The following is a 27,816-nucleotide window of genomic DNA, read 5'->3' on the forward strand; positions in this document are numbered from 1 at the left end:
CTCGCTCACAGCTGCTGTCCTGTGCTGCCTCTGCCCTTCTTTTACTTCTGTAGGTGTGATGCTTCAAATTAACTTTGCATTCACAACTTCTGTGAAAAAAATCAGAGTGCTTGCAGTGCTTTTTCTGGCTGCATCATATATTATAATTCAGTTTGGTGTGTCAGTGTGCTTAAAGTATCTTGCAAGTCCACCAAGGAATGAGGGGATAACCTCTCATTTCTTGACAGCACATATTTTCATTTGGGATTTTGATTCAATTGTTTACTTTGGATCTGTATATATAATAAAGTTAGGTATTTACATGCATGTAAAAGTGATGAAGAAGTCCTGCACTCATCTTCGGTGACTGTCTTATCGTAGCTTATGTTGCCATCTGCTCAACAGCAATGCTTGCTACCATGCAAGACAGGCAACTGCTTGTGTGGGGCCCCGAGGGCTGTCAAACTTTAAAGTACAGCACTGGAAATGTGCAAAATTTGAAGTGACATTAGACAAGAGCTGACTTCCCCAAGGGGGAACCACTATTCATTGTAAGTGGCACGCATGATTTTATTTAAGCAAACCTAATAACAACAATGAAAGCCACCCAAACAAAATGAAGAGGCGTTATCCTTATGGGAGGGAAAAAAGAAAGAAAAAACATGAAAAGGAAAAAAAGCAAGCCGGTGGCAAGTAGAGCAGAAAATAAGGGTTAAATATGATGCTAACTAATTGCTGCTAGTCTAGCCTTAAATGTGGGGGAGAGACACTTGAATAACATAACAATACACTAGCATCACATTATTTCATTTATTTACTTTGATGTTTAACATTAGTTAACTTAGCAGAGCAGTCTAGTGTGTCTCAGCTCTGCTGGCTGATGTGACAGAGTCGTAAATCTAGAAGCGAGTAGTTACAATATTAATGCTTCATAACCACTCAGCTCACCCTGGGGCATTGTTACTTAAATACCTGTCATCTCTGCAATTTCTAGTTTTACGTGTCATTTTATAGGGCTGTGTTTGACCTTGTTGCCGTCAGATTATTTATCAGATAAATGTGATGAAAGCTGGTTAGAGGGGTGCTTGTGAATTTTTGCATAGGCCTCCAACAGACACCAGAATTCCCGCTGCATTGTGTTTGATCAGATCTCTGAAGATGGCTGTTTGGCACTAGCTGCTGTTCTAAGCTGCTGCTTGTGGGAAAAGGGAAATAAATTATTTCCTTTTGCATTTAGGTCATTAGATTTGCATGGTAGTATATTTAATCTTTATTCTTCAGTTTATAAAAAGATGTAGTCCACCCATCTGAACTGGACTAAATAAATTTGGGCCAGTTTATTGTGATTCAGGTGTTTATATGGAGGATTTTTATCCAGTTTTGGCTTTTAAAACAGCAATAATTAGTATTATTATTGCAATGCTAAGATTTATGTAAATGTAGCCATTGTTTTCGGCTTGATTTACTTGATGCCCTTCCTTATAGAGAGTCTTTGCAACCAGGCTAATCCCACTTCCTCTAGCTCCTTTAACTCATTGCAATGCAAGTCCAGCAAAATAATCAGAATTAACTCTAAGCTGGAAGGAGTATTCATAAAAACTGGTTTTTGATCCCAAAATATTTCTGTTAGATCAGAATGTGGGAGAGGATGTGCGTTTGTACTCAAACGTATTATTTTACTTACGCAACTAGCTTAGCTTCAGTCGTAAACATGTAAGAAAATCTGCATGAGGCAATGTTAGGATCAGCACTGCTGCTGTAAAGAAGATTAACATCAACCAATGATGCGGACTTTCAGCTGATAGCGTGTAAAATGGAAATACTTTGCTTCAATAATCTGCAGCTTCACAGCACACAAAGGCCTTTTTATAACCTCGACTGTCCCATCAGGCATCGCCATAGCACTGTAGAAAATATTTTAGCACTTTCAGCCAAGCTGTGATACTTCCTGTGTGACTCAGAAATAGAGAGCCCACTTCACGCTGAGACACATTTTGGCTGAAATAACCAATAGTAAAGCTCTCTTTTTGTGGAGTTTGCTCCTTGCAGAGATGGGAAATCATCATAAATGACTGTACAGTGTCAGTGCCAAGGGAAAGGAAGAAAAGACCAAACATGACGCGGTGGCTTGACAGGGCTTCAGTGCGTCTGAGTGACAGGACATGCAATCTCCCCGTGGATTTCCCTTTTGTGTCTACTGAATGGGAACGCAGATGGTTCTACTTCCTTATTTGGCACCAATGCTGATAAAATCCTGATTGGAATATTTGAACCCTGTCATTTGATTTAGTTTTGTATGAATTTCTTTTTAGGGTTTATTAGGAGTCAGCGAGCTGCTCGTTTCACTGCTGCTGAGTACGGCCAAAAATGAATATTCAAAAGAGTTTTTATGTAGCAGTTAGACAAGTAGTTTCAGATTTTGGCAGCTACTTAACTGAGAAACAAAGATCTGCTATTGCATATCAGAAAAAAAAAACCCTCAGAAAGACAAGAGGGGTCTGGTGCGCACAGAGAGCAGCAGCATTGTCTTGAGGCAACATGTAAAAAGCTCAGTAAACACACTCTTCCCTCTGGAGTGCTCTGCCTTGCAGCTATGAACACTATACTGAATGTATGCTGGTACAAATAGACAACAAATGGTCAGGCATGGATGCAGGTGCAGAAACCTGCACAAATGTGCAACATGCTCACACACACACAAACACACACCAAACTAAGAAGCCTCTGGATGTCTCTTTCACATTGAGCCCGAAGGAGCTCGTCCACATTTCAAATACACAGACAATCATCGAGGGAGGCAGTTTTCACTACAACACCTGCTTCAGTATCGACCTGACCTTTTAGAGGGTGTATGTAGTGAAAGAGTGGAAGCTTGCACAGTTATCTCTATTTCCATGAAATCCTTAAATATTCTGTAGGTAGCAAACATTTTTTTTAAGTTTACCAGTGTTGTTAAAAGAAAAACCCTGGAAATCAAATCCTGGAAGAACAGACTTTTTAAATGTAAGTATCTTTCCTGCTAGAGTCAACTTAAATGGGCCATAATTTAACAGGTTTTCATTTTGCATATCAACTGCTTTCTTCTTCTTCTTCTTCTTCTTCTTCTTCTTCTTCTTCTTTTTTTTTTTTTTTTTTTTTACAGCTTATCCATGATCTTTGTCCAACAATTTCATTTTATCCATACTTATCTAACTCCCAGTAATCCATTCATGGCACTTTATAATATGTTTGTTACAGGAAATAAAAATAAATTATACTAAACTAAATTATACTATAAGTACATTAAGTACAGTGTAATTTAACAGTAACTTAGCAGAAAAACAAAGTATGTAAAAAAATTAAGATTAATTCACGCCATAATACAGCCCGCACCCCAAAAAGTACAGCTGTTTGTGATGTAAGGTGGGAAAATACTGTTTGTTTTTCTGCAAAGTTACCAGTTATATGCTGACATGGCATATTTAGAAAGTAAAACTGGTTTGTTGCAGCCATAAAAAACCAAACCAAACAATATTACATTCATTCACAAACAGGTTTTTGTAGTCAGATGTCCACTAACCATGTGACATTAACGTGTTGGCCATTTTGGACATGTTCAAGGAAATAAGGCAGCAGTCACACAGGCCAAGATATTGGATTTGGGAAAAATAAGTATTCCCTGACTGGATGTTGATTGGCTGCCAGCACTTGGTGACAGTGGGAAGGAAAAACTCCCTTTTAACAGGAACGAACCTCCTGCACAAACAGACTCAGGGAGGGGCGGCGATCTGCCGTGACAGAAAAAAGGCATGCAGTGGAAGAGAGCTAGAGCTGAAATATATAGATAAGCTGGATGTAACTGTAGATTGAACAATTGTTTAATTGAGGTGTCGTCTAAATTTCTTGTCTGTGAATATTTCAAGTTTTAGGCAAAATTCCTGATTGAATTTTACTGTTTCTGTTAGCTACAAAGTTCACAGTTGGGAGAGACAAGATTAAAAGGAAAAAGATATAAGGGCTGAAAAACTGAAGCGTTGCTGGGAATCAGCCAGAAAGGCCTTGTGATTCCAAACAAGCAGTGGGTGGGAAAGGAAAGAGGATGAATGGGTACTTCTCTAATGCTGCTAGCCTGCCTGAGCTGGAGTTTCAACTGTAGTGGCCACAGAAAGAGATGCAGAGGGCTGACTGAGTGGCAGGATGGAAGAGAAGGGTAAGAGAAAGAGGGGGGGTGCTGGCCCTGCAGCTATCAGTGCTAGTAGGAGGAGAAGAGGGTGGGAAGAGTGAATTTTAAAGGGGAGGGCTGAGAAAAACATGAGAGAAGGAGGTAGAGTAGACACAGGCCGCCAGCTTACATTCGAAAGGGAAGGAAGGAAGAGAGAAGGTCCTGCGGCTTGTGTGGATAGGAGGGTGGATGTTTGCAATCTCAGAAAGCAGCAGGAACACTGTGAATGGAGTGTCACTATAAGGACACTTGTAAGGTAAGGCGACATTTTCAGGTGTGGAATTAAAATATGTGATGTTCATGAAATATGAAAGTGGTGAAAGTGAAGTTTATATGATTCAAACTTGGCACAAAAACCTTCATATTGTGAAAATATGCAAATCTGCAAGTCTGCAAAGTCCTGAAGGCCTCACAGTGCGTAACGCGAGAAGAACTCATGCTCACAACCCACAAGTCTTGTGATATGATGGATACTAAATCATTTCTTGACTTGCTGTCTTTCTGTGTATGTGCATGCTCTGCTCATGCTCTGCGTGTGAGCTGGTGTGCCGCAAACCCTCGTGAGATAAGAAAGACACAAACACGCTCAGACAGACATCCTCTCTGTGCCATACGCCGGGGACCGATGAATGAGCATCCTTGTAAAGAGAGCTCAAAGCGGACGACTCTCCTCTAACTGTCCCTTAGGCCAGTTTCTGCTGCTCTTCTGTTCCACATTAACTCTTTAACAAGCAGCTACTATTAAGCTTACACAGACCTAATATTGTCGGATCTTTACTTAACAATGCAAAGTTCTTGGCGACAACTGCTTTTTTGAGCTGGAATTAAAGGGATTTGAATGTTCGTGTGCAACATATACAAGTCTTCAAAATGTTAAATAAAGAATAAATGTTTTACTTTTCGTGCTACTGAATATGATAGGAGCAAAATTCATACCAGCACTTTAGAGTTTTCTTTATATTCTGTTTCTTTAGACAGTACATGTGGTTCAAGTGGTAGAGCAGTTTGTTCAGCTTGCTCTGTGATAAAGGTGTTTGTACTGTGGCTCGTTCCCCACGCCAGCCACAGTCCTGGCACAAGACACCGTACCTGCCTGGGCTGCCAATGACAAGCCAGCACTTTGCATGGCAGCACAGCCTCCACTCGTGTGTGAGTGTGAGAATGAAGAGTGAGAAACATTTCACCTGCTTTACATTTACCATTACCATTTGGGTTTTTAGGTCTGTTTGTATTGCGCGGCTACATATTCACATAGCTAATATAGCACCAATAAACACCTTGGACGGTTTATGGTTTTAGAGAAGATGAAGCATTTTTCCTTTGCTCCGTGTTTACCTGCCTGGGACAGATAAACCACAGTAACCCACAGAAAAACTAGTAATATAAAATAAACGTCTTTTTCCTGAATATGTTTGATTTATACGGGGTGTAATTCATGCACTATCTCGAGTGTTGAAGTGAGGAGATGGGGGTCAGCCACCCTATAGCCTCTTGGATGCTACTTCTGCTGTCCAGTGAGAAACAGGAAAAGACAATGGTAGCAGCATGGTCAGGGCATGTTTCTATTTGCATGCATACACCCCTCCCACCAGTTCCCCTCCTTATCCGCAGAACAATGCTGAATAGAGGATTGCCTGATGTCATCCAGAATTGCAGCCACTGATCTGACACCGGTCATAAATTCTCTTCCTCCAGTCCCCGTCACAAACTGATATAGTCTCAATTAAGTGTCACTAAAAATACGTCTTTGAACAGATCTCCCTTCAGAGAATTTTTAAAAAGAAATTCTGTAGCCACATTAATTCCCCACAACTTCTGTCCTGTTGGGTCAAAGGTCATTTAACATCCTTGTCCTGTGGCTGAGTCAACTGTTAAATCCCTATGCAGAGCCAGACCATACCAAAAATCAAGCACTCCACCAGTGCATTCTTGTGGTGAAGAGGCAAACAAAAGAAGCATCTTGAGTCAAGCCCAACATCTTCTCTTTTGTTGTGAGCAGCAGCTGCAAACAATGGTTGCTATTCTGTTGTACAAGATCCATCTGAACCAAAAATAGAGTAACAAACAATAGAATATGATGTGTTTGTCAGAAATGAATGATTTTTGTTCTTGATTGAGATTCAGTTTTGTTTTGTTTTGTTGCACACGTTAATCACTGACTCTGTGGCAGCGTGGAGTAGCATGAAAACATTTTCGCCCAGTTTTCACCCTTCAAAAGTCTCACACCCATGACCAGTTTGGATGATTTCCCACAACTGTATGTGTGACTCTTATCATGTGTGCACAGATGGGACAGCCCACCCTGCAACTGTGCTTGGAAGATGGGAATTTTGACACAATCACAATCATAATTATGTGTGCATGTTTTCTAGCTTCTAATCACCAAAATAAGACATTTTTTCCATTTTTTATTTACATTTGTCTTCTTCTTTTTTTTATATAGACTGTATATAAACAATGTCATCATCCTGATTAACTAGCTTTTAAGCTGCCCTTTTTGAAGCCTCTCCATCTATCATTATGGTCAATACCATCTTTTTTTTTAGCTAGAAGTGATCATATTCTACAACAAGGGTAAATGCTAGGTTTTCAGCTAATGCTAGCCAGCTTCGTCAGAGAACTACATCCATATACAAACACAGATATTTTACGCAACAAAACTCCAGTGTAGACATCAGACAATCGTTCAGTATAAAACAGATCATGTTATTTATCAGAGTATTGCCTTCACTGGAACTAGTTTCCTGAAATGTGAGGCTTTTTTTCCCTGTTTTATATCATTGTGTTTTATAACATCTTTGATTTTTCAGACTGTTTATCAGTGACACATCTCTCTTTTTCAGATGTCATGGCGTCCGACGTACCGAAGCTCCAAGTTTCGAAATGTCTATGGAAAAGTAGCCAACCGGGAGCACTGCTTCGACGGTATCCCCATCACCAAGAACGTCCATGACAACCACTTCTGTGCCGTCAACTCCAAGTTCCTGGCAGTCGTCACAGAGAGTGCCGGCGGAGGCTCTTTCATTGTTATACCTGTATCCCAGGTAACACAGAATTAGCTCTTTGCTCCTATACCCTTCAGAATAAGAAAAATGAGTAAAGATTACAAAATAAAACACAAATAATGGAGTGAGTAGCTCAAAATTAAAGAAAATTTCTTGTAGGATTTCTCTGGATAAATCTGCATTCATATGCATTTTTCCTGTTGCTCTATAAAATTTCTGCTTCTTTAATCTACTTGACTGCACAGTGAAATCGGCAAGTTGCAGAGCTCTTTCCACACAAATGAAGAAGTTTAACTGCCACTGCAAAGCACGCCGGCCTTAAATATTCAAGCCAGAATCTAAGGCCAGCATTGTAACTGGGTTGTGCTGCCAGTAGCACAATATAAAGGCATAGTGATATTGCCTATAAACAGTACAAAAGGTTTCTGTTTTGCTGGAAAGTACAGAATTCTTTTTCTTATTATGGGAAAGGGGATTGTGCCTGTTCTCAATGATATTTCATTTCACACTTAGCAAACAGACTGTGCTTCACTGCTTTTTGTAGGATATACAGGATACAAAACTAGTCCTGATTTGAGTAGCAACGGTAAATAGCAGCAGTAAGAAAGTGAAAAAGTTAGTTAAGACATGTTTTTATGTAAATTTGACTGAAAGTTGTTCCCACATATTATGTGTGTTGGTTATTTTGGGTTTGATAAAAAGTTTCTGATGATCACTTTGGGGTCTTCAGTCGCATCCCAGTTGTCTCCAGCTTTATATCAATTGATGCTGATTCTGTGTGTTTGTGTGAGTTCAGTGTAAGCTTTCAATAAGGAGATGTTTTAGTTTGAATGTCATTCACATTTTTAGATGGCTTTGTGGGCCTTAAAGAGTGCTTTGCCTCTTTAAGAGAGACCATGCCAAAGTGGTTGCAAAGCTCTTGGCTGCCAAGCAGGGTCAAGTCTGGTTGTTATCAGGCAGTAGAAGCATTCAGTAAGCTGAACAGTTTTGCTGTCCGAAGCAGAGAGACTTCAGCTAGATTTTACGTCACATAATCATGAGCTAAGGTGTTCAGTCATGGAAACAGACTGTCTGTGTGTGCATGTGGGCGTTTGCTGTTTAGCTTATTAGATACTTGGTGTGAATCTCTCTGATGATGTCATGCTTTTTATGCATACTCACCCGTCACAGCACTGGCCAGAGGTAATTATGCTTTCTGAGCTGTCAGCGCCGGTTTTGTGAAGGTCACATCTCAGGGGCAACTCTGTTTAATAATGCACTGATAATGTTTTATACACAATAGGTCAAAGGTCAACCTTTCTGGTGATTATTTAGTGCTTTACCACAGGAAGAGAAGGGGAGATTGTGATCAAGTTTCGCACAAATCTTGGGTGTCCACCTTGAAAATGAAAGAAGTCTGAAAACATTGTTTCCATGACTGTCAAGGCTCCAACTTTGTTTCCTATCAGAATCTTCTGTTGTGGTCATAAATAAAGCATAAATGCACGTAACACCTGTCATTAAATGCATTTAAGTAGATCTATTATACGAGCCTGGATATGTGTGAATGTAAAGTGCAGCTGAACTGGTAGACAGAGCCACAGAGTGGTATTTCTAAATAAATCAAGTCCATTGATCGTCAGGTTTGGAAAGTCCAAAGCAGATGATAGTGTTATCACAGAAAACTGAGTCAAGCCACTGTTGCCAGGATGCATAACTTTATATACAGATGTATCGACTACGTAATGTGCACATACACTTAACAAGGCGTTTCATAACTCTTGTCCAGTGAAGTTCTGCAGATCTGCTGTTATATAAATAGATAAACTCAAAAATATTGGTTATATACACTTTTTGTTACATGGATACACTGTGAAATGTTACATTTAATGGAATCTTTGGTAATCAGTTTACACCAAGCACATTTTCCATAATATTTAATTATTCCAACAAATAAACCTTTGACTTTATATAATTCAGCTGCACTTTACTCCAAATAATTGCTTCATCTTTATGAGTGCACAGAATCATTTTTCAAGTGATTGGCTTTGTCTGTTAATAGAAATATTTTATTTCCAATAAATTTAATTAGTAAAAGATGTTATCATTTTGTTTATCCATGCTGCTTTAGAGTCTTTAAAACTGGTGAAGCTGTAGATAACAGTGCAGCACTGTTTATTTAGGCTTTTCAAGGAAGGAAAGTGATGCAGTGAAACAATAACACAAAAATAAAACGCTTTTTGTTTTAAAAAAAAGGGAAAAAAAAGGAAAAAAGGTTGCTTCCACACATGGAAAGAGAAAGTCTGACAGATTTCAGTGACTAAAAGAAACAGCTGAATGTTTTTCAGTCCAGTCAGTCAGTCAGTCCAAGAGGAAGTCTCATGAGTCAGAAAATTCACACACAGTGAACATCAAAATGAGATGATTATGGGAGCAGTTTTATATAAACTGTATTTTGTGACAGGGAAGAAATGTTTTTAATTATTACCCTGTAGGAAAATCACAATAATCTAAATCTTTTGAATCTGAATCTCCAGTAACGAATAAAATCAAACAACCCAAAACTTGTATTTCTCCACTGTACCTTTGCTGCTCTGTGTAAAAACCCAGCCAACGGCTAGAACTTAATAGATTTCTTCCTACAATGAAAGTACTGGACTTAAGCGTTTGCTCAGGTTTCCGCTGACTGGATAAATTCACAAGTGGCATTTATCATATTCAGCAACAGCACAGCTTCTGTGTGATGGAGGCTGCTGTTTAATGCTGTTTCTTCCAGTTAATACAGCAAGTCAGCAAACTGTGCGAACGTTTGTATAAGACAGGAAGACAGACACGAAGTTTGTGTTTTCAATCTTATTTTATAGGCTTCACCTAAAATGAGGCAGCATATATAAGATGGCACTTGCTGTTGTTTGTATGAAAGGAGCCATTACATGGTTACCACAGGAAAACCAAACTGCTGAGTTAAAATCAGGAGGTGTGGTATGCAGAGGTATGATGTCACCACGCTTGTCTTTTTCCCTGCTGAGTAAATGTCATTATCACAGGCTATTCATAATTGTGCCATGAAGGTGAAATCACTCAAATCAGATAAAATACAAACACACTAACCTCTTTTCAGACTTTGAAAACAAAGTAATTCTGATATGTTCTTGCATTTTTTATTTATTTATTTTTTTACTTCTTTACAAAAGGCACCCACGCTATTTCAAAATGAAGCTCTGGCTCCTCTGTTAGATAAACAGACCAATTTTTAGGGGTTTGGCTAATGGTGAGGTATGAGCATGGCTGACATATTACGATGACAGCTGGCGAGACAGCCATATGTTTGCCCCTCAGACAGAGTCGCTAGAAAGTGGACGGACTACTGCTGGCACCACCTGGCACACAGCCTGGCTCTGAAAATGACACACAAGGTCACAAACACCTCTTCATCACCTCAGACAAAGAGGAAATTGCAGTGGGTGTGGTGCGCTGTGAATCACCATACTATTATTCCTATTACTACTGCTTTACTGTGTATGATGCAGCGTGTGGAGGATTTTAATTGGTTGGAATTCATTTCTCTGATAAAGTCATTGAGCTAATATTTTACCCACAGATATATGTTTAATAGTGATGCATTTATAGATAGATAGATAGATAGATAGATAGATAGATAGATAGATAGATAGATAGATAGATAGATAGATAGATAGATAGATAGATAGATAGATAGATAGATAGATAGATAGATAGATAGATAGATAGATAGATAGATAGATAGATAGATAGATAGATAGATAGATAGATATCTCTTCATATTCTAAAGTAATCTCATTTAAACCAGCACTACAAAATAGACATTCCTAGCATGAGTTCGTGAACCAGGATGCTATTTTGTCATGTGGCCATTCAGCTGAACCCTGAGGTCTCTATAAACAAGGTCCTACTGTACAGTAAAACATGTGGGACAGTGACTAAATCACATGACTGGCCAAACACTGCAGACACATATGAAAGAGCTTGTATTAAACCATTAACCTGAGCTAAACCACACCTAAGTTAAGCGTGACTCAGCGGGTGCACTTCAGCTGGCTGAGGTGTCGTAAAGCACATGGGGGATGTGCCACAGAGTATATATAACTCAGCTTGTATATAAGGACACCTCAGTGAGAGGAAAACTGACACAAAAATATCAGGTTTATAGAACAGTATCACCATGGCTGAGTTCGTCCTGTTCTGTTACTGAAACATAATTCCTCGTTCTCATCGGGGGAACCATATTACATTTTGAAAACATGACTCTGTTCGATGTCTGCTGTTAGTATTGCAGCAGTGAGAGAGCAGCAGTGGCATTAGTAAAGATTTATTGGGAATAACAGTTCGATAAACGTCTGCAGCAATCGCAGCGTGGTGCCGCTGGCGTATTGGAGATGCTGGTACCTGGCCAGCACATCTGCTCTTCTCAGAAAGTGCTCATATGTGCCACAGCCTCGGGAAATGACTAAAGACCATCAGGCCTAACGCAGGCCGAGCCGCTTTCCTGTCCGATAAAGTCTAGCGGGTGGTTTGCAGCTAACGAGGGCTATTTTATAATGTTATATTAAATTTCATGCGTGGTAGAAAGATAAAAACTGAGGGTGAAATCCAAGCTGTGAAAAGTCTGTTTTATTCATTTTATGTCCCATTATAAATGTAATTCCTTATAATACCTCTTAGAGCCTCTGAACCCTCTCATTCCCAACGGACGTTATGTTCTGTGCAGGTAATTAGTTCCACCCAAATAAGGAGTCCCTCAGATCCTGTTTCATTAATGATGAAACTTCCCTAATAATAATGTGTCATCAGAACTTATATTGGCACAGCTTGTCATTGTTCTTTGGGGGTTTTTTCAAGGGGAGATTTTATTACCCCAGTGCTCTACATTAATTATAAACTCCTGATGTGCCTGAGTTAGCTGTGTTTATTAAATCGAGTTGCCTTGCTTCGTCATTTCTTCTCTCATGCTGACTGATTGGATGTTCAGCTTAACGGTGGCTGTGTTCTGCCGGAGACTGATTTCTATTGGTTTTGGCTCTTGTTCTTTGATTTGTTTGCAAAACCCTCACTGTATTGGCAATGTGTTACTATGAAACTTAGCTTTATTTCCCGGGTTGACTTCCTGCTTTGCTCTTTTTGAGCTGGATGACTACAGCTAACCAAATTTGGCATTCACATAGACATAAAGAATTCTTTAAATCTAAGCTTCACCGTGAATCTTAATTTTTTTTTTCAATATTTTGTCTCCTGTTGTAACAAAATTACATTTATTGTTTTAGTTTTCTGGGGGAAAGGTCTGCAAAGAAATAGCTTGAAATTTCCATTTAATGCATTCTCAAAGATATTTATTATGAAAATTTTGCTAAAGCTTGGCAATGCCTCCAAAATAAGTCTTAAGGGTTCAGTAAGCATGCAGACACACATGGGATTTCACAGGTGCATGACCCAGTGCTCTTAAGCAAATCTCTAAGGAAATCAAAAAAGAGGTCAGTGGATTGAAAGGACATCAAACATTCATGACATCATGACCGATATGAAGAGCTTCCTGTCATCTGCTGTTATGAGCCAGTGCCCCTCTGTGGACTCTGTAGGTTATTGCAGTAATAATAATAATGTGCCTCGGTTGTCCCTGTACAATAACCAGGTTTGCTTTGTTCAGGAGTGATAGAGACATCTCACTGATGTGAGTCTTTCACGTTCACATCAAAAGGAGCAAAGATGAATTCTGCTCAGTAACGTTCTCTATAAATGAATGCTGTTCTTTAATATTGTCTTTAAAATGTCTTCTGTTTTGACTAAAGTTTTGTGCAATTTGTGATGATTTTGATTCTGATCCTTTCCACTAATATTACTTTATAGTGATGTCATAGCAAACAATACCTCTTCATTTATGCAGTGACATACTGTATGCATTTCATCTGCATGTTGTACGTGCTTTCAGTCTGGCCGCCTGGACTCTCATCACCCGAAAGTGTGCGGCCACAATGGCAACGTGCTGGATATCAAGTGGAACCCTTTCTGTGAAAACATCATAGCGTCCTGCTCCGAGGATACTTCAGTAAGTGATCCACTTTATTCTTTTTAACTCCCATTTTTATGAGTTGATGACTTTTAAGATTCTAAAAAATGTCTTGTATGTGCTTAAATGCTGAGGTTGACAGCCACTAGTCCAGAAGGTGAACGGGTCATCAGTTTAATATGGTCAGAGGTTACTGATTCATACAGTTTGTACTGGACACGAGCTTCTGATCCGATCCTTCGGTGTGTGCTGTTGTTGCTGCTGTGAGGCAGTGGTTTGAAAACGACAAATAAATAGGCAAACATCAGTTAGCTTTCCAGTAGCTTGCTATATTAATGACATTAGGCGCAATATCAAATAGCAATCACTGTTACCCTACAGGCTGTTTTTTTGTGATACATGTACCTGTTACATTAGTCTAGTGAATGCTGCACATCATTGGTAGCACTGTGCTCTGTGTAGTACTTTCACATGTTCAAAGATAATCTCATCTGGTCTGACACAGAGCCTCTATCCACAGCAGTAATCCTGTCTAATCCTAATGCAATGGGCTACATTGATAGCTTGTGCTATTTCTGATCAGAAGATTTCTAGCTGTGTCCTCCTGATTGTGGTTTAGAGTTCATACTAATGTGTTGTGAAAGCATGCAGTAGTCCTGATAAATTGCTAACAAAAACAGAATAATAAAAATATCCTTTGTTATCATGTTTTTGAAGAATGACTAAACTTGTAGGTATATTTGTGTATCCAATAACAGCCTCGGTGTGCGTTGGTAAATGTTGCAGGTGCGAGTATGGGAGATCCCAGAGGGCGGCCTGAGGCGCAACATGATGGAAGCAGTGCTGGAGCTGTACGGTCACAGCAGACGGGTGGGTCTGATCGAGTGGCACCCCACCAGCAGCGGCATCCTCTTCAGTGCAGGCTACGACTACAAGGTACAAAAACAACACAGCAACGCCACCAACAAACACAATTATATCTCTATTTATGATCACTTTAATTGAAGTACAGCAGCCCTCTAACAGCTCCACCAAAACAATTTTTCCCGACTGACTTAGATCCTTATCTGGAACCTGGAGATAGGCGAGCCGGTGAAAATGATCGACTGCCACACTGACGTCATCCTCAGCATGTCTTTCAATACAGACGGCAGTCTGCTGGCCACCAGCTGCAAAGACAAGAAGCTGCGTGTCATTGAGCCACGCTCCGGGAGAGTCCTTCAGGTGAGGCGGACCTGGCTGGTTTTTATGCAACGATAAACCTACATGTTTTAGCGGTCTCTCCATTAATGTTCTGCTTTCTACTGTCACAAGAATATTCTGTTAACATACTAGAGTGTTAATTTCCTTGCAAGTGTATGTTCCCTCACCCTCTCTCTATGTGTGCTGCTCCATCAGCAAGCCAGCTGCAAGAACCACCGCGTAAACCGAGTTGTGTTCTTGGGCAATATGAAGCGGCTGCTAACCACAGGGGTTTCTCGCTGGAACACTCGGCAGATCGCTCTCTGGGATCAGGTCAGACAACACTTCCCCGTGAACCATGCATACAGTGCCACAGCAGGTAGATCAAGTGTGCATGTGTGTTAAAAACAATGTTTGTATATGTTGTTATTCCTAGGAGGATTTGTCCATGCCGATAGTGGAGGAGGACATAGACGGGCTCTCAGGACTGTTGTTTCCCTTCTATGATGCTGACACACACATGTTGTATCTGGCAGGCAAGGTCAGCACCGCTGTCCCTACAGTTGTACAAAAGTAGTCTAAAAACTGTGTTTACTATTCATTTATTGCATATCTAATACATTTTGGATGACTGTGATTGGAATTGATTATTTATTTTTAAGGGTATTTTATATATATGTATACATATATATATATAAATATTCAATTTAACCTGAGTAATAATGGGAAGTAAAAGTCAGAGAAGCATTGCTTGTTCTGGGAATCAGAGCACAGCAGCAAAAAAGATGTAGCTTCAATTGCTCAGAGGTAATGACCATGTTCTGTTGCTCTGGCAGGGGGACGGCAACATCCGTTACTTTGAAATCACCACAGAGAAGCCGTACATCCAGTACCTAATGGAGTTCCGATCCCCTGCCCCACAGAAAGGACTAGGTAAGCCAGTTGCTGAACAGCAGTATCTGATCTGTCCTGCCAGAGGAGAAAGAGAAATGCTAACCCAGTCATTAACTGTCTTTAGAAACGGAGAGGTGGAATGAATCACTGTGAAAATGAGCTCAGCCCTCAACACTGCTCTAATAACGGTGTTGCGTAGCTGAAAGGATCGTATTTACTGAAGAAAATAAAAATGAGGTGTCCGAATTGGAAATTCGCTCAATAAAGCTTAAAGAGCTTCACTAACTTATCCATCAATGTCACGCTGCAGCAGGTTGTTTTTGTATCTTGTTGATGAGACAAACCATGAAATCTAGGAAAGGGATGTTGGCAAAACAACCGTCACCACATGCCTCTTTTCCTGTCTGCAGGTGTGATGCCAAAGCACGGGCTGGATGTGGCAGCCTGCGAGGTGTACCGCTTCTACAAACTGGTCACCCTCAAGGGTTTGATTGAGCCCATTTCCATGATTGTGCCAAGAAGGGTGAGTGGGAATGGAATTAGACTCCATTCTCTTATTATCAGTTACATCTTCAGCAGGTGATAACCAGCATTTAACAAGTCAAAAAAGCTGTTAGATTTTAGCCAACACCTCTTGGGAACACTGGACTTACAATACCTTGGTTTGTGATGAATACAAATACAAAATCAGAGCAAGAAGAAACAAGAACGGGAATAATTAATCTAATGCCATTTATTTGACTTAAGACGTGTGTTTAAAAGCAGACTGGTGAATGAGCAACTCAAAGTCAAAAGCTGGAAAACCTTATGTGATTTTTTGAGATAAAAACTCTTTACCAAAGACATCCAAACGTTGAGATAATCAGCAGTGCTGAGCAAATGGATGCTGAGACATCTGAAAATGTTTGTTTACAGTCAGACACGTACCAGGAGGACATCTACCCCATGACGGCAGGAACAGAACCGGCCCTGTCGGCCAGCGAGTGGCTGAGCGGAATTGATAGAGGTAAGCATCCCGTCAGAGACGCACTTGTCTGGCTTGTTAAGCAGCATTTTAATAGGGGAGCGGCATCTTATTCATTTGCTGCAACTGATTTCCATGATGACTTGCATGCAAGGTTACCTCTAACAAGTAAACAAAGCTAATGTAGATTAATTTACAGCAAACCTCAGTCACTGAGTGTTTTTGTTTTGCTGAATCATGCAGACAACATGTAGCTTGTGTTATGACCAGCATGGTAAAAAAAAAAATCCCCACAGTTGATTTATTTTAATTGATGCAATCCGGTGCAGTTCATTAACATTCAACTGTACTATATTGCCAGCACTAGTTCACAGCAATAGTCATCTCAAGCTTCTACGGTAAGAGTATTAGAGAGAAAATCCTCAATAATCCTCTAACTGACAACAGCAGGGAGGTAGAACTCCATTTCAGCAGGAAGAAACTTTAGCTGGTCTCAGCTATCAGCTGGAGTGGGGGAAATGAGAAGAGAGAAATGTGGAAAGATGGTAAACAAACACAAGATAAAGCACAAACTACAGGACAGAGATGACAAAGTAAATGTTGTGCTTAATAGTGGCATAAAAATGCATGGGGAGTAAGAGACAAGGGAGTGATGGAGAAGTGATCAGTGCTTCATGGGCAGTCCCCAAAGAACCCGGGCCTATAGCAGCATGGCTAATGGACTGGGTCACCTGATCTGATAACAATAAAGAGAGTGTCTGCCCTGAACCCAAGCTGGCTCGACAGGAGAGTAGTCAGATAGATGAAGGTGCTACCCCCCATTTTAACTGTAGACACCAGCTGTAAGACAGTCTTATACAGCATCTAAGCTCTTCATGTTCATGTTTCATGGAGCTTTAAAATGAGAACTCAAACCAAGTGAACATTAATGCAGTTCAGTTCAATTTCAGTTTTTTCATATACTGCCAAATCACCTCAAGGTGCTTTATACTGTAAGGCAGCAATAACACACATGAGCAAGTACTTGGCGACAGTGGGAAGGAAAAACTCCCTTTTAACAGGAAGAAGCCTCCGGCAGAAACAGGCTCAGGGAGGGGCGGGGCCATCTGCCGCAACCGGTTAGAGGTGAGAGGAGGAATACAGGACAAAAGACAAAAGTGAAGGCTCTGCTTCTCATTCTACTTTTAAATATCATTGGAAGCACAAGTAAGCTGGCAGTCTGGGGGCAAAGTGCACTATTGGGGTGGTATGCTACTAAGAGGTATTAAAGATAAGATGCGGTCTGATTATTCAAGCGAAGAGAAATGAAATTCAGGATGTTAAAAGTATGTTTTGAAAGTCTCGTTCTTTCCTTCTCACATTGTGTTTGCTCTCAGTGGGCCTTGTTCGCTGTGCAGAAATATTCTTACCCTGCACAAAAAATATGTGCATTTGCAAAAATTACCATCCAATTCACAAAACCCACACACCTGCCAATTTTGCTCTTATCACCACGCGTACTTCACTGAATCCGAATCATTCTAAATCGACAGGGTTTTTTTTTTTTCATGAGTGTGATTTTAATATGCTCGGCATTTAAAACTATAGTTTGGTCACTATTTTGTAACTTTCATGTCTGTTTAAAAAATAGGAAATTTTTTAAATAAGAGATGCTTTCCAGTCAGTATTTTTTATTATTTACATTTAGTTTTTTAGTTCTGTGAAGATTTTTTGGTTCATGGGCTTTTTGGAAGATTAAATAATGACCTACAGGAGGTTTTATTATAACTAATATTGTTTAGTTTATATTATTTAAATTGTATTTGAAGAAAGTTGTGTCTTCATTATTTGTGTGTAGACGTGGGCTGAGGTAGTACTATTTTTTTTCTTAGAGAACAAATGAACCCAATACTGACACTGAAATACTGATGAAGTCTGGATAACAAAAGCTTAGTAACTTTAGAAATTGCTTTAGGCACTGAATCCATATCCTAATCATGTTGTAGAATAACTAAAGACTTGAATATGTGGATGTCCTGAAGAGCTGAAGACGTGCATGGATAAATGGTAGATTCCCTGGTGCTGATCTGTGGACGGCCTAAGCCTCTTGCTGCTTTGTGTTGGTTTTCACAGGGAAAAGTTCATTTTCTCCCTGCTTTTCAAACAGACCCAGTTTTGATGTCCCTGAAGGATGGTTACCACCGGCCAAACCAGGTGGTGTTCAAGGTCCCGGTAAAGGAAAAGAAGAGTGTGGTAGTGAATGGGATCGACCTGCTGGAGAACGTACCACCCAGGACAGAGAACGAGGTGTGTGAAGGATGACAAGTATCTAATATAAACCAGTGTAAAAGATAATTTAATGGAGTCTAATAATGCTGTAACTGAACCGCAACTTGCTTTTGTTGTACAACTGATTCACTTAAAGGGAACCTCTATGCATTTCTTTCCTTTTCTTCTGTATAATACTAAGTTCAAAATCATCTTTATTACATTTTGGATGCATTAACCGAAACATGTGAAACGTGCTGTTTTAGCTCCCGCCCTTTGAGTCAGCCTTCTTCTGCTTGGCTGCCCTTTGTAAGACTTTGGTGACCATTTTTTGGATATCCACTGTTATACAGTTTGAAGAGTAAAAAAAATCAAAAAAAAAAAAAATCAGAAACTAGCTTTTAGAGCAGTCTGACCTTTCGGCTCATGGGGTCCATGTAGTAGCTGTTCCACAGCTTTCAATCATAAGAGTAGAGCATAATGTACTGGTGCAATTGATTTGAGAAAAAATCTGCGCTCATGTTCTTCCACGTGTCTCCCACCTTTTCCACACAGCTCCTGCGGATGTTCTTCCGGCAGCAGGATGAGCTGCGGCGGCTGAAGGAGGAACTGACCACCAAGGACGTCCGAATACGCCAGCTGGAACTCGAGCTCAACAACCTGAAGAACGTTAGCCCCAACAACGCCTGACCTCTTAGACTCCTGGACTGGCAAAGCCTCGCTTCCTTTGCCCCCCAGTTCTGACCTCCAACAACCTTCTGAGCCCTTCGCCCTGCTTTTTTGATATATTTCATTATATCATAACTTCATTCTTCCTGCTGTTCCGCGTAGTGCACACAATAACATGGTAACCATTGGATAATGTTAACTGATCCAAATACAAGTAATGAAGGCATGACAGATCAGGGATTGCCACTTAAGCATTAAATCACTGATATAGAATGCAGAGAATTTTGGTATTTTCTGTTTTTATAAATGGAAATGATTGATCTAGCAAACTGTTAAGTGTTATTCCACGCCGCCTAGGTATTCGTCTCATTTTGCCTACCCTCTTGTCCATGTGGCAATGCCTTGATCACCGTGCAACAACAAAAAAAAAAAAACAAAAAAAAAAAAAGTCCTGTACTGACCAAACCACCTCCGAATTGTAATTTTTATGTTGAGGTTAAAACTGGAGAAGACTATTACTGCTCCTATTTTTCTTCCCCAAGGCCTTAGACCCTGCTGCGGACCCAGTTTGCAGCGAGCTGCAACATTATCTCAAAATGGCGGACGAGGAGAGCTTTGCAGACATGGACCATGTTTTTCCCACCGGGCTGCTTATCCCATTACCTACAAACAGTGGCTAGAGATTTACTTTGTCACACCGACACTTAGCTACTCCAGACAGTCTTTTCCCAAGGACAGCGCACAGTTCACTTTGTTCAGGTATCTCTTTATTTAAACAGCGGAGGAGACATGGATCCGAGGGAAGCTTTGCTGGCTGTTGCTGGTTTTTAGGGCTAATTTTGATGATGGGGGTAATGTATATTTGCTTTTATTTATTATTTGTCACCGCTTACCTTTTTAGCTAATAACATGTATATTTCTTAATCCCTTTGTTTTTGTATGACACTCTGCGCAAGTAATGATTGTGATGCTTGATAGATTTTGCTGAATGTTTCTGGTGGAAATGGTGCAAGACTTGTGTGAAACGGCACCTTAAAAAGGTATCATTTCTTCTTAGCTCTTTGTCTCCAACAACTTAACTTCAGATAAGTTATGAAGCTATATAATTTCCTACTTTTAAAAGTGCAAACTGTAATAATAACCAACCATTTGACATTTAAACCAAGTATATTACTATTACTGAGAAATGTTTGTCTGTAGCCGTGTAATTTTGTTTTCAAGACTTCAGGTGACGTGCCTCTCCTCCACCCCTACCGACAACACATACAGGAGAAATTTGCGCTGCCTCGGTTTTACCCTCAGACCTTGTTTTCGTTCAACTTTACATTTGAGAGTATCCGAATTTAATTGGCACTATTTTAAGAGCCGAGCTCGAGAAATTCCACTGCATGCGTGACAAGGATGGAAATAGTAAGTTAACAGCGAGTTACGGACTGAAGGTCACAAGTCTTTCCTCATAACATCATCGCAGGCACATAAAGGGCCAAAGCTTCATAGCTTTAGCTAGAGAAAAGAAAAGATGAGCCCTTACAATGAAGACTTGAACAATGGTAAATATCTGTGTTAAATAAAAGGCTACAGTGAAAGTAGACAGATTGATGAGCTGCAGTGACAGACAGGAGACAGGTCAAGTAACTGTTTGGTCAAGACATTTTTCACCCAACAGTTACTGCTGCAGACTCTCAAAGTAAACCCCAACGTAGATTTGCCTAGTATGGTAGCAATGTACTGTAGGCGTATACATACTACAAGTTCAGTATTGTGAAAAAAAAAAAAAAAAAAAAAAAAAAGGCATTCTGTAGATTTTTTTTTCTTGATTTTCCATGTCGACGATCAAAAATGACAACTGTCATCACTCCCTGGAATTCTGTATACACGTTTTTTTTTTTAAACTGTGTTGTACAAGGACCACAAACTTCAAACACATATATAAAAGGGATTTATTGAAGTGAATGGGAGGGGAAAAGAAAGAAATCAGCTGATGACAGTGGATTTAACATGTAGTGAAAAATCACTGAGGTAGGCCAATTTGACCATTGCGTATACTGGAGGAAAACAAAGTCCAAACAGCTGACTGTTTTCCAGAGTTTACATTTTGCAACAATAAATTTTCGATGCACATACGTTGTGGCTGTAACCTCCATTTATAATCAAGCACTTCTCTACACCACCAGCACAAAATTCAAACATTGCCATCTGTGTGTGTCACAGAAAAGAACATGGGGGGGCAAAGAAAGCAATAATGAGCTCTGATGTTTTGTCCTTATGGAAAGATGATGCATACAAAGTTATGTTCAAATTCAAGAAATTTCACACTGCGTATTCTTAGATAAAGCAGCATACATATTTAATATCTTATTACAATTCATAGTTTCACCTCAGTTGTCTGTTCAATGTCTGCCGTCATCAAAGAGAATACAAAAAAATAGATTTGGTCATTATTTACAAGAACACGTAATTTCCGAACTATCAAAGCTGAGGGTTTAAGAGGAGGAGGAGCAGCTTTGACAAGGGCAGACATTTTTTTGCTAGGATTTAAAAATATGTCCCATGAGGGTCACACTGTGCATGTTCAGACAGAAGTTTCACACCAGGACAGCAGAGAGTATTGGCATACTGGTGACACTACAAACACATAACTTACATTAAAAAGAAAAAAAAAGAAGAAAAGAAATACAATTAAAAAATAATAACAATAAGTTTAAGACGAGGAGAGGACAGCCATACATGAATCCAGTAGTTGACTTTAAAATGTATTAGACATGCACTCTTTTTTTTTTCTTGTTGTTTTGTTTGATTTTATCTTTTTTTTTCTTCTTTTTGGGGCGATCTTAAAATACATCAGAAATTGGTCTTACACAAACAGTGAGGAAACAAAAACATCTCTCAAAAAGGTTTATATTTGCTATTATTTGATATTACAAAACTGGTGTCCACGAAGCAGTTAAAAGTGGACAGTAAAGACTGGAACACGGGGGCGTCAAAGGTACACAAATGTAACCTTTTCTTTCCCTTCAGGAAAACCCGTCTACCTGACTGGCCAATAACAAAAAACCCCACTCCTACTGCAATATGAAACTGAGGGGAAAAAATACATGGGGGCTGTTGGGAAGTGACTGGGAGATACAAGTTAAAAACAGTTCACAACTTAGCTTAAAGAAGACTCTCAATCGTCATCATCTTCCTCCCCTTCTTCATCCAGGTCCCTTTTTCTCTTCTGACCTCGCTCTTCTTCTGAGAAAAAATAAATAAATAAGAAATAAAAGTCACATTTATAAGACAAATACAGCAGATGAAAAAAGCTCCACATGACCAAAACATATTATCCTTGTCCTCATTTCACACTTGTCTCCCTGTTTTGTTTGTATCACGCACACATAAGCTCCCTCTGAGGCTCAATATGAAGCCAACACACAGGGGTGAAAACTGCAAATCATTGAATGGCCACTAGAGGCTAACTCCCAAAGGATTCAGTCCCTATATTTATTTTATTTAACCTTCATTTCTACATTTGCAAGAGAGACACGTTTCCGACAGTATAATGAAATTACAATTAAAGAAAGGAATAATAAAATAGCTGGTACATTACTTTCCATTAACTATAAAATACCTGTGTTTGTGCACAGATACCAATACACTCTGTAATGCACCTTGCTAACAAAGTGTGCTAGCCATAGTGGCTAAGTTTAGCATTTTTAGCATTAACTTAGCATTCTACAGTCCCAAACACAGTCATTTCTGGCTCTCCAAAAACAAGCTTGCAAAAACCACAAAGATCAAGGCTTCAAAACATGAACCTACAAGGTGCTGTCACTGTGCCTACTCCGATCCTTTATATACAGTCTATGGTTTATACATGGTGTATATATAGTGGACACAGAAACTGTAGCATCTCTCCATGTTAAAAAACAAAAGAAATATCCAAAGGGCATATTTAAATTTGCAGTGCACCATAAAGAATAGCATCAAGCGTGTGCACTTAATATGTATTTGGAGAAGTTGCTCACCTTCATCATCTTCATCGTCAACCTCTCTGTCATTCAAATCATCCTCCTCTTCCTCCTTTGTTAAAAGACAAGGCAAAGTTAGTGAGATGATTTAGTTTCTTCTTAACTGCTTAGCCACTTCCGGGTCTCGTGGAGTTGGAGCCAGGGGACAAGAGGCGGGATTCACCATGGCAACCAGTCTACGGTGTACTAACAACAGCATTTCTATATAACTATTAGAAAAAGCATATCTCATTTATTCTCATCTCACCTCTCCACTGAGGTCTTCCTCTTCTTCTTCTTCATTCTCCTCTTCCTCGTCCTCTCCTTCCTCCTCCTCCTCATCTCCCGGTGCTGCATCTTCATCATACTCCTCATCATCTACATCTGGGTGAAAGTGGTCAGTTAATATAAATGCCAGCATTAGCGGCCCAAAGAGATACATGAGACCCGACGCAGACTTGGACGTACCATCTTCATCTTCCTCATCATCGTCCAAGCCCTCTGCATAGACCTCAGCATCAGAATCGGGTGCCTCTTTGTCATCTTTGTCGTACCCATCCAGGTACGTGAGCTGGGGTAATAGCTTGAACACGTTGTCTCTGTATTCGTTCAGGTTTGTCACTTCACAGTTAAACAGATCTAGGCTTTTCAGGGTCCCCAGTTCTTTCTATCAGAATAAAAAACAAACAAACAAAAACAATCCAGTTTGATAAACAACAACTAGCTGTTTTGCATGTTGTGCTTTTTTCCCCCTCAAATATTTCTGGGACTCACCAGTGGTTCTATTGTGCTGAGGTCTTTAATCTTGTTGCCACTGAGGTTTAGATGTGTGAGGTTGGGGCACTTCTCCGCCAGAACTTCCAACCCTCCTGAGATCCTGTTATCGCTGAGTTCAAGCTGTTGGTCAATTAAACAATCAAAACCTTGCAAAAACTTTACAGTCTGAAGCTACAGAGTTTTGTCATGTGATGAAAAGCACCCACCTTTTTGAGTTTATTTAGCTTCGGCAAGTGGGCAACTGTCGTCAGACCAACATTGATTGTGCTTAGAAACTCCAGCTCCTCAAACTCGTCTGTTAGACCCTCGATCTTGCCTTCATTTGAGCGACAGTTGTCTAGCACTAGTTCTTTGACCTGAAGCGCAATCAAAAAATTAAACTGGTTGGAATTTGTCAAACTGCAAACATCATATTCATTGATACAATCAATGCATTACATTGTTGCTTTGTTACAGCAGTCAGCAATGGCAGAAAAAATGCTAACGAAAAGCAAGCATATACCAACAACAATCCATACATTTCTGTAAATTTAAGACACCTTTTATTTTCATTACTACATTCGTCTTTGACACTTTAGTTAAATTGTATCAACAATATTTGGAAGCAGGTCTTTATTGTAAAAATATATATATATACATATAAACATTTAAATTGATTGCATTTTACCCTTTAAAAATAAATAAATAAATAAATAAATCTGAAGAAAATAAACAAACGTTCTCCTACAGATAAACCAGCCCAACACTGGGTGGATGCCACACTTCAGTGTAGCAGCAGCAGCAGCGTTAATTTTGGCCCTGCGCACTGATATTTAAATAGTGTGATATGCGGTCACAGGTGGGCTGTTATCGGATATTTCACCTCGGCCTTGAACGTGACTCAGCCAATCAGCAGTGAGGACCGGAACTATAAAAAAAAGAAAAAAAAGAAAACACTGTCCATCAGCGGTCAGCGCGCATTGTACCGCTGTAAATATCGCGATGCGTTGACTCTTTCCATTACGTAAATATGACATTTATCTCGCTTTTTTTTTTTTGACACATTAGTAAGAAAGCGATAAAGTACGGTTGCCGTGTTTAAAGCGCAATAAGAGACGTGCGCGTGAGCTATGAGCGACGCAGATGCACATTAGTCAAAACAAGCCGGAGCCAAACAGACCTACGAGTCGTGCACAGGGTCATTTGTGAGTAGGAGGGGCCGCTAAAGCCGATTAGATAGCTGCCAGGCAAACGTTTTCATTGTTGCTCGCGCTAAACACTTGCCGATTGGACTGATGGTGTGTATAGACCTCTATTAACACGAAGGTATGATGACTGGTTCGTCGTTTGTGTCGAATGAACGGGATTTCGGTGTATTTCGAATAGCCTTTGTTTCTCGGTAAAATGGCGGCTTGTCCTAGTTCTGGAAAACTAGAGCAACAGCGCGGCTCGACGATTTCCCCCCCTGTTTTCACCGGGGGAGCTGGGACGCCTAAGCTTCGAGAAATCCCGATGAAAACGAGTGAATAGCCACACGACAGTTGATAATGAGTCGGGCGTAGCTCGTTTTTTGATCTCTGCGTGGGGTTTTTTCGCGCAGCTTGGTGGCCGCTAACGGTCCACAGTAACGGCGCTTTTATTTCGGCCATCTGTGCGCACAGTGACTCCGGATGGAGGTTTGCAGGCTCCCCCAGCGTAAAAAGCTGCTCCCTGCAGACATAAACGACTTGAACCGGACGGTTTGTGCAACTGTAGCAGCGGTCTGCAGTTGTAAGGCGATAATTCGAGGCTGTGATCTTTATGCATCACTGATAATGTTCACGACTTTGAGTGCTCGCATCCTCAACGCGCCAAGTGCACGGCTTAAACTGTTTTTTTTAGGTGAACGTATTTCCCAGTCCAAGCATGCACACTGAGCCTCAGACAACGACTAAAAACAAGAATCCCGACAACGCGGGGTTCGTGGATCAAAAGTTACAAATATGGCTTCTCACACTGCTTGCCTTGTTTATACCGCTGGCATTAAAAAAGAAGCTGTGGTGCATTCTCAAACTGCACATTAAAACGTGAAGCTGGAGCCGCACTAAAAAGTTCAAGCAGCGGACCCGCGGAGCACCTGCCCGCTGTAAACACGACGGCAAAAGCAACAATGTGACCCGACGTCCCCCATCATCTTTTTAACTTGGAAGAAACTTTGTATCCCCACGCCAAGGCATCACGCGAAATATTCTCCATTAGCCGAGAGTGAAGCGTTATTACAGCGAGCCGCGAGGCCAACTTACGTCTGACGGAGTGCGGTTCCGCAACTCTAGGTGAATTCTTTTCTTCATGTCCATCCTCGAAAGGCTCACCCCGTGATACGATACACACTTTTAATAATTACTGCAAATGCAACTACCACCTCCAGAGCAGACTGCTGCTGTTCATTCAAACTTGATCCGCTCGGTGGGCGGGAGCACGTTTCAGGATTGTCGTCACCGCCGACCAATGGCATGCGCCAAATAAAGAGGGAACGGATTTACAGACGCGCGGGCCAATGAAGGCGCCCTTATCAAACTGGGTGGGGTTTTGTTGTCTAAGTTTGGTTGTTTGTTAACTTAAGTTTACATGGAAATAGTAATACTGTAATGTTTTTCACCGAATACAGGCAGTCGATGCACAACCACCACCCTTAAACCTCCACCTACATCGAAGCCCAGTCTCATACGTTTTTTTTTAAGCTTAATTAATTTTACATTTAATTTGTTGTTAAATTTAACTAATATATTCATTGTACAGCGTTTTAATTTTTATCATTTAAAAATGCACACTGTACCATTCTGCCTCTACCCAAAACCAAAAATCTAAAATATTTTAAAAAGCATAGAATAATGACACACTAAAACATATTTTTTTCCTCCATAAAACGTCTAACAGCTATAAAACAGCAGCAGCTATTGCATGTAATGTTTGAAAATTTGCCAAAAAGTTGACATTGTTATTGTATGTTATGCAAAAACAACTTTAATGACTCATAATATATAGAGAATAACATTTTGATATTAGAACTTACTGTTTTTCAAATATTACTGATCCAGAGTCAGATCTCCACTTACACTACAAACTTTTACAAGTGGAGAAGCAAGAATAGATAACCTAATAGTAAAATAACACCAACCGGGTAGAAAGACCTGATTTTTCTTAGTCGCATGTGATAACTGGCATTACTCGTGTCTTTTAATAATGCTAAGAGCTCCTTGTGTGGCTTTGAGGTACAGTGGGTCATCCACTAATAATAGGTTGGCCAGCACGTAGACTGATACCATGAATGCTTTGGAATAAAGGGCTAGATTAATTTAACTATTCTTCTCCAGACAAATAAAATAGCACCGTGCTGAGTTATTTGGGCAGTCTGATATCCACTGGGTGTCTTCTTCACAGTCTCACTCAAGTGCTAGCAGGTCATGAGTGCTCTGCGTGTTGCTGTGCACACCTTCTCCACAAGGGGGAAGCAAAACCTCAACCGTAGATCCAGTGACCACCAGGAGGGTGTTTAAAAAATTTCAGTTAAACTCAGTTCAAATTTTTTCTTTGTGTTTTTTTAGCAGAAGTAAAGGGTGGAAAGGATCCTAGCACAATGTGATGAAAAGTAATGGCTATTAATATATCACAAACTTCCTGTTAGTTCATTTAACCCTATTTTGAACAGAAAATGATGGAATATATCAGCACAAGGAATGCTTTGTTTCTGCCAAATAAATACATGTCACTGGTTATCAATAAGGAGTGTCCGTCTCTCTTTGCGCTGCTGTCTCACTCCATATCCATGAAACTTGTCTGTGATAAATAACCTGCATGCTCATGATAAGGGCAAATGAGAGTAACCGCCACTAACGGAATTGCTGCCTTTTCATTGCCCACGGCACTCTCAG

At 40.2% G+C, this 27,816-nt stretch overlaps 2 protein-coding genes across 4 annotated transcripts in view; one reads left to right on the forward strand and one right to left on the reverse strand.

Moving 5' to 3' along the window:
* Window positions 1–21,283, forward strand: part of coro2ba (coronin, actin binding protein, 2Ba) — a 44,254-nt gene extending 22,971 nt beyond the window's left edge. The window contains exons 1-12 of one of the 2 annotated variants that reach the window (XM_031744488.2): window positions 4,234–4,436; window positions 7,024–7,224; window positions 13,127–13,243; window positions 13,991–14,140; window positions 14,264–14,428; window positions 14,603–14,719; window positions 14,823–14,927; window positions 15,223–15,319; window positions 15,691–15,803; window positions 16,196–16,286; window positions 18,391–18,530; window positions 19,047–21,283. In XM_031744488.2, the coding sequence (XP_031600348.1) occupies window positions 4,407–4,436; window positions 7,024–7,224; window positions 13,127–13,243; window positions 13,991–14,140; window positions 14,264–14,428; window positions 14,603–14,719; window positions 14,823–14,927; window positions 15,223–15,319; window positions 15,691–15,803; window positions 16,196–16,286; window positions 18,391–18,530; window positions 19,047–19,181 (1,461 nt within the window). In that variant the 5' untranslated portion in view covers window positions 4,234–4,406 and the 3' untranslated portion in view covers window positions 19,182–21,283. Of the gene's footprint in view, window positions 1–4,233; window positions 4,437–7,023; window positions 7,225–13,126; window positions 13,244–13,990; window positions 14,141–14,263; window positions 14,429–14,602; window positions 14,720–14,822; window positions 14,928–15,222; window positions 15,320–15,690; window positions 15,804–16,195; window positions 16,287–18,390; window positions 18,531–19,046 lie in introns of those variants that run through there. The other variant, XM_031744489.2, reaches the window with a different exon arrangement.
* Window positions 21,087–27,550, reverse strand: anp32a (acidic (leucine-rich) nuclear phosphoprotein 32 family, member A). 2 transcript variants are annotated; one of them, XM_031744492.2, is made up of 7 exons: window positions 26,188–27,550; window positions 24,133–24,282; window positions 23,924–24,046; window positions 23,618–23,816; window positions 23,418–23,533; window positions 23,168–23,222; window positions 21,087–22,391 (listed from the first exon to the last, which is right to left on the reverse strand). In XM_031744492.2, the coding sequence occupies exons 1-7, from the start codon at window positions 26,239–26,241 to the stop codon at window positions 22,327–22,329; spliced, it is 762 nt and encodes a 253-aa protein (XP_031600352.1). In that variant the 5' UTR covers window positions 26,242–27,550; the 3' UTR covers window positions 21,087–22,326. The 2 variants fall into 2 exon arrangements, with proteins under 2 accessions (XP_031600352.1, XP_031600351.1); XM_031744491.2 differs by having other exon boundaries at window positions 21,087–22,394; window positions 26,188–26,862.
* Between the last annotated feature and the right edge of the window lie 266 nt (window positions 27,551–27,816).

This window comes from Oreochromis aureus, linkage group 1 (genome assembly GCF_013358895.1).
Source record: "Oreochromis aureus strain Israel breed Guangdong linkage group 1, ZZ_aureus, whole genome shotgun sequence".
NCBI classification, from domain to species: domain Eukaryota; kingdom Metazoa; phylum Chordata; class Actinopteri; order Cichliformes; family Cichlidae; genus Oreochromis; species Oreochromis aureus.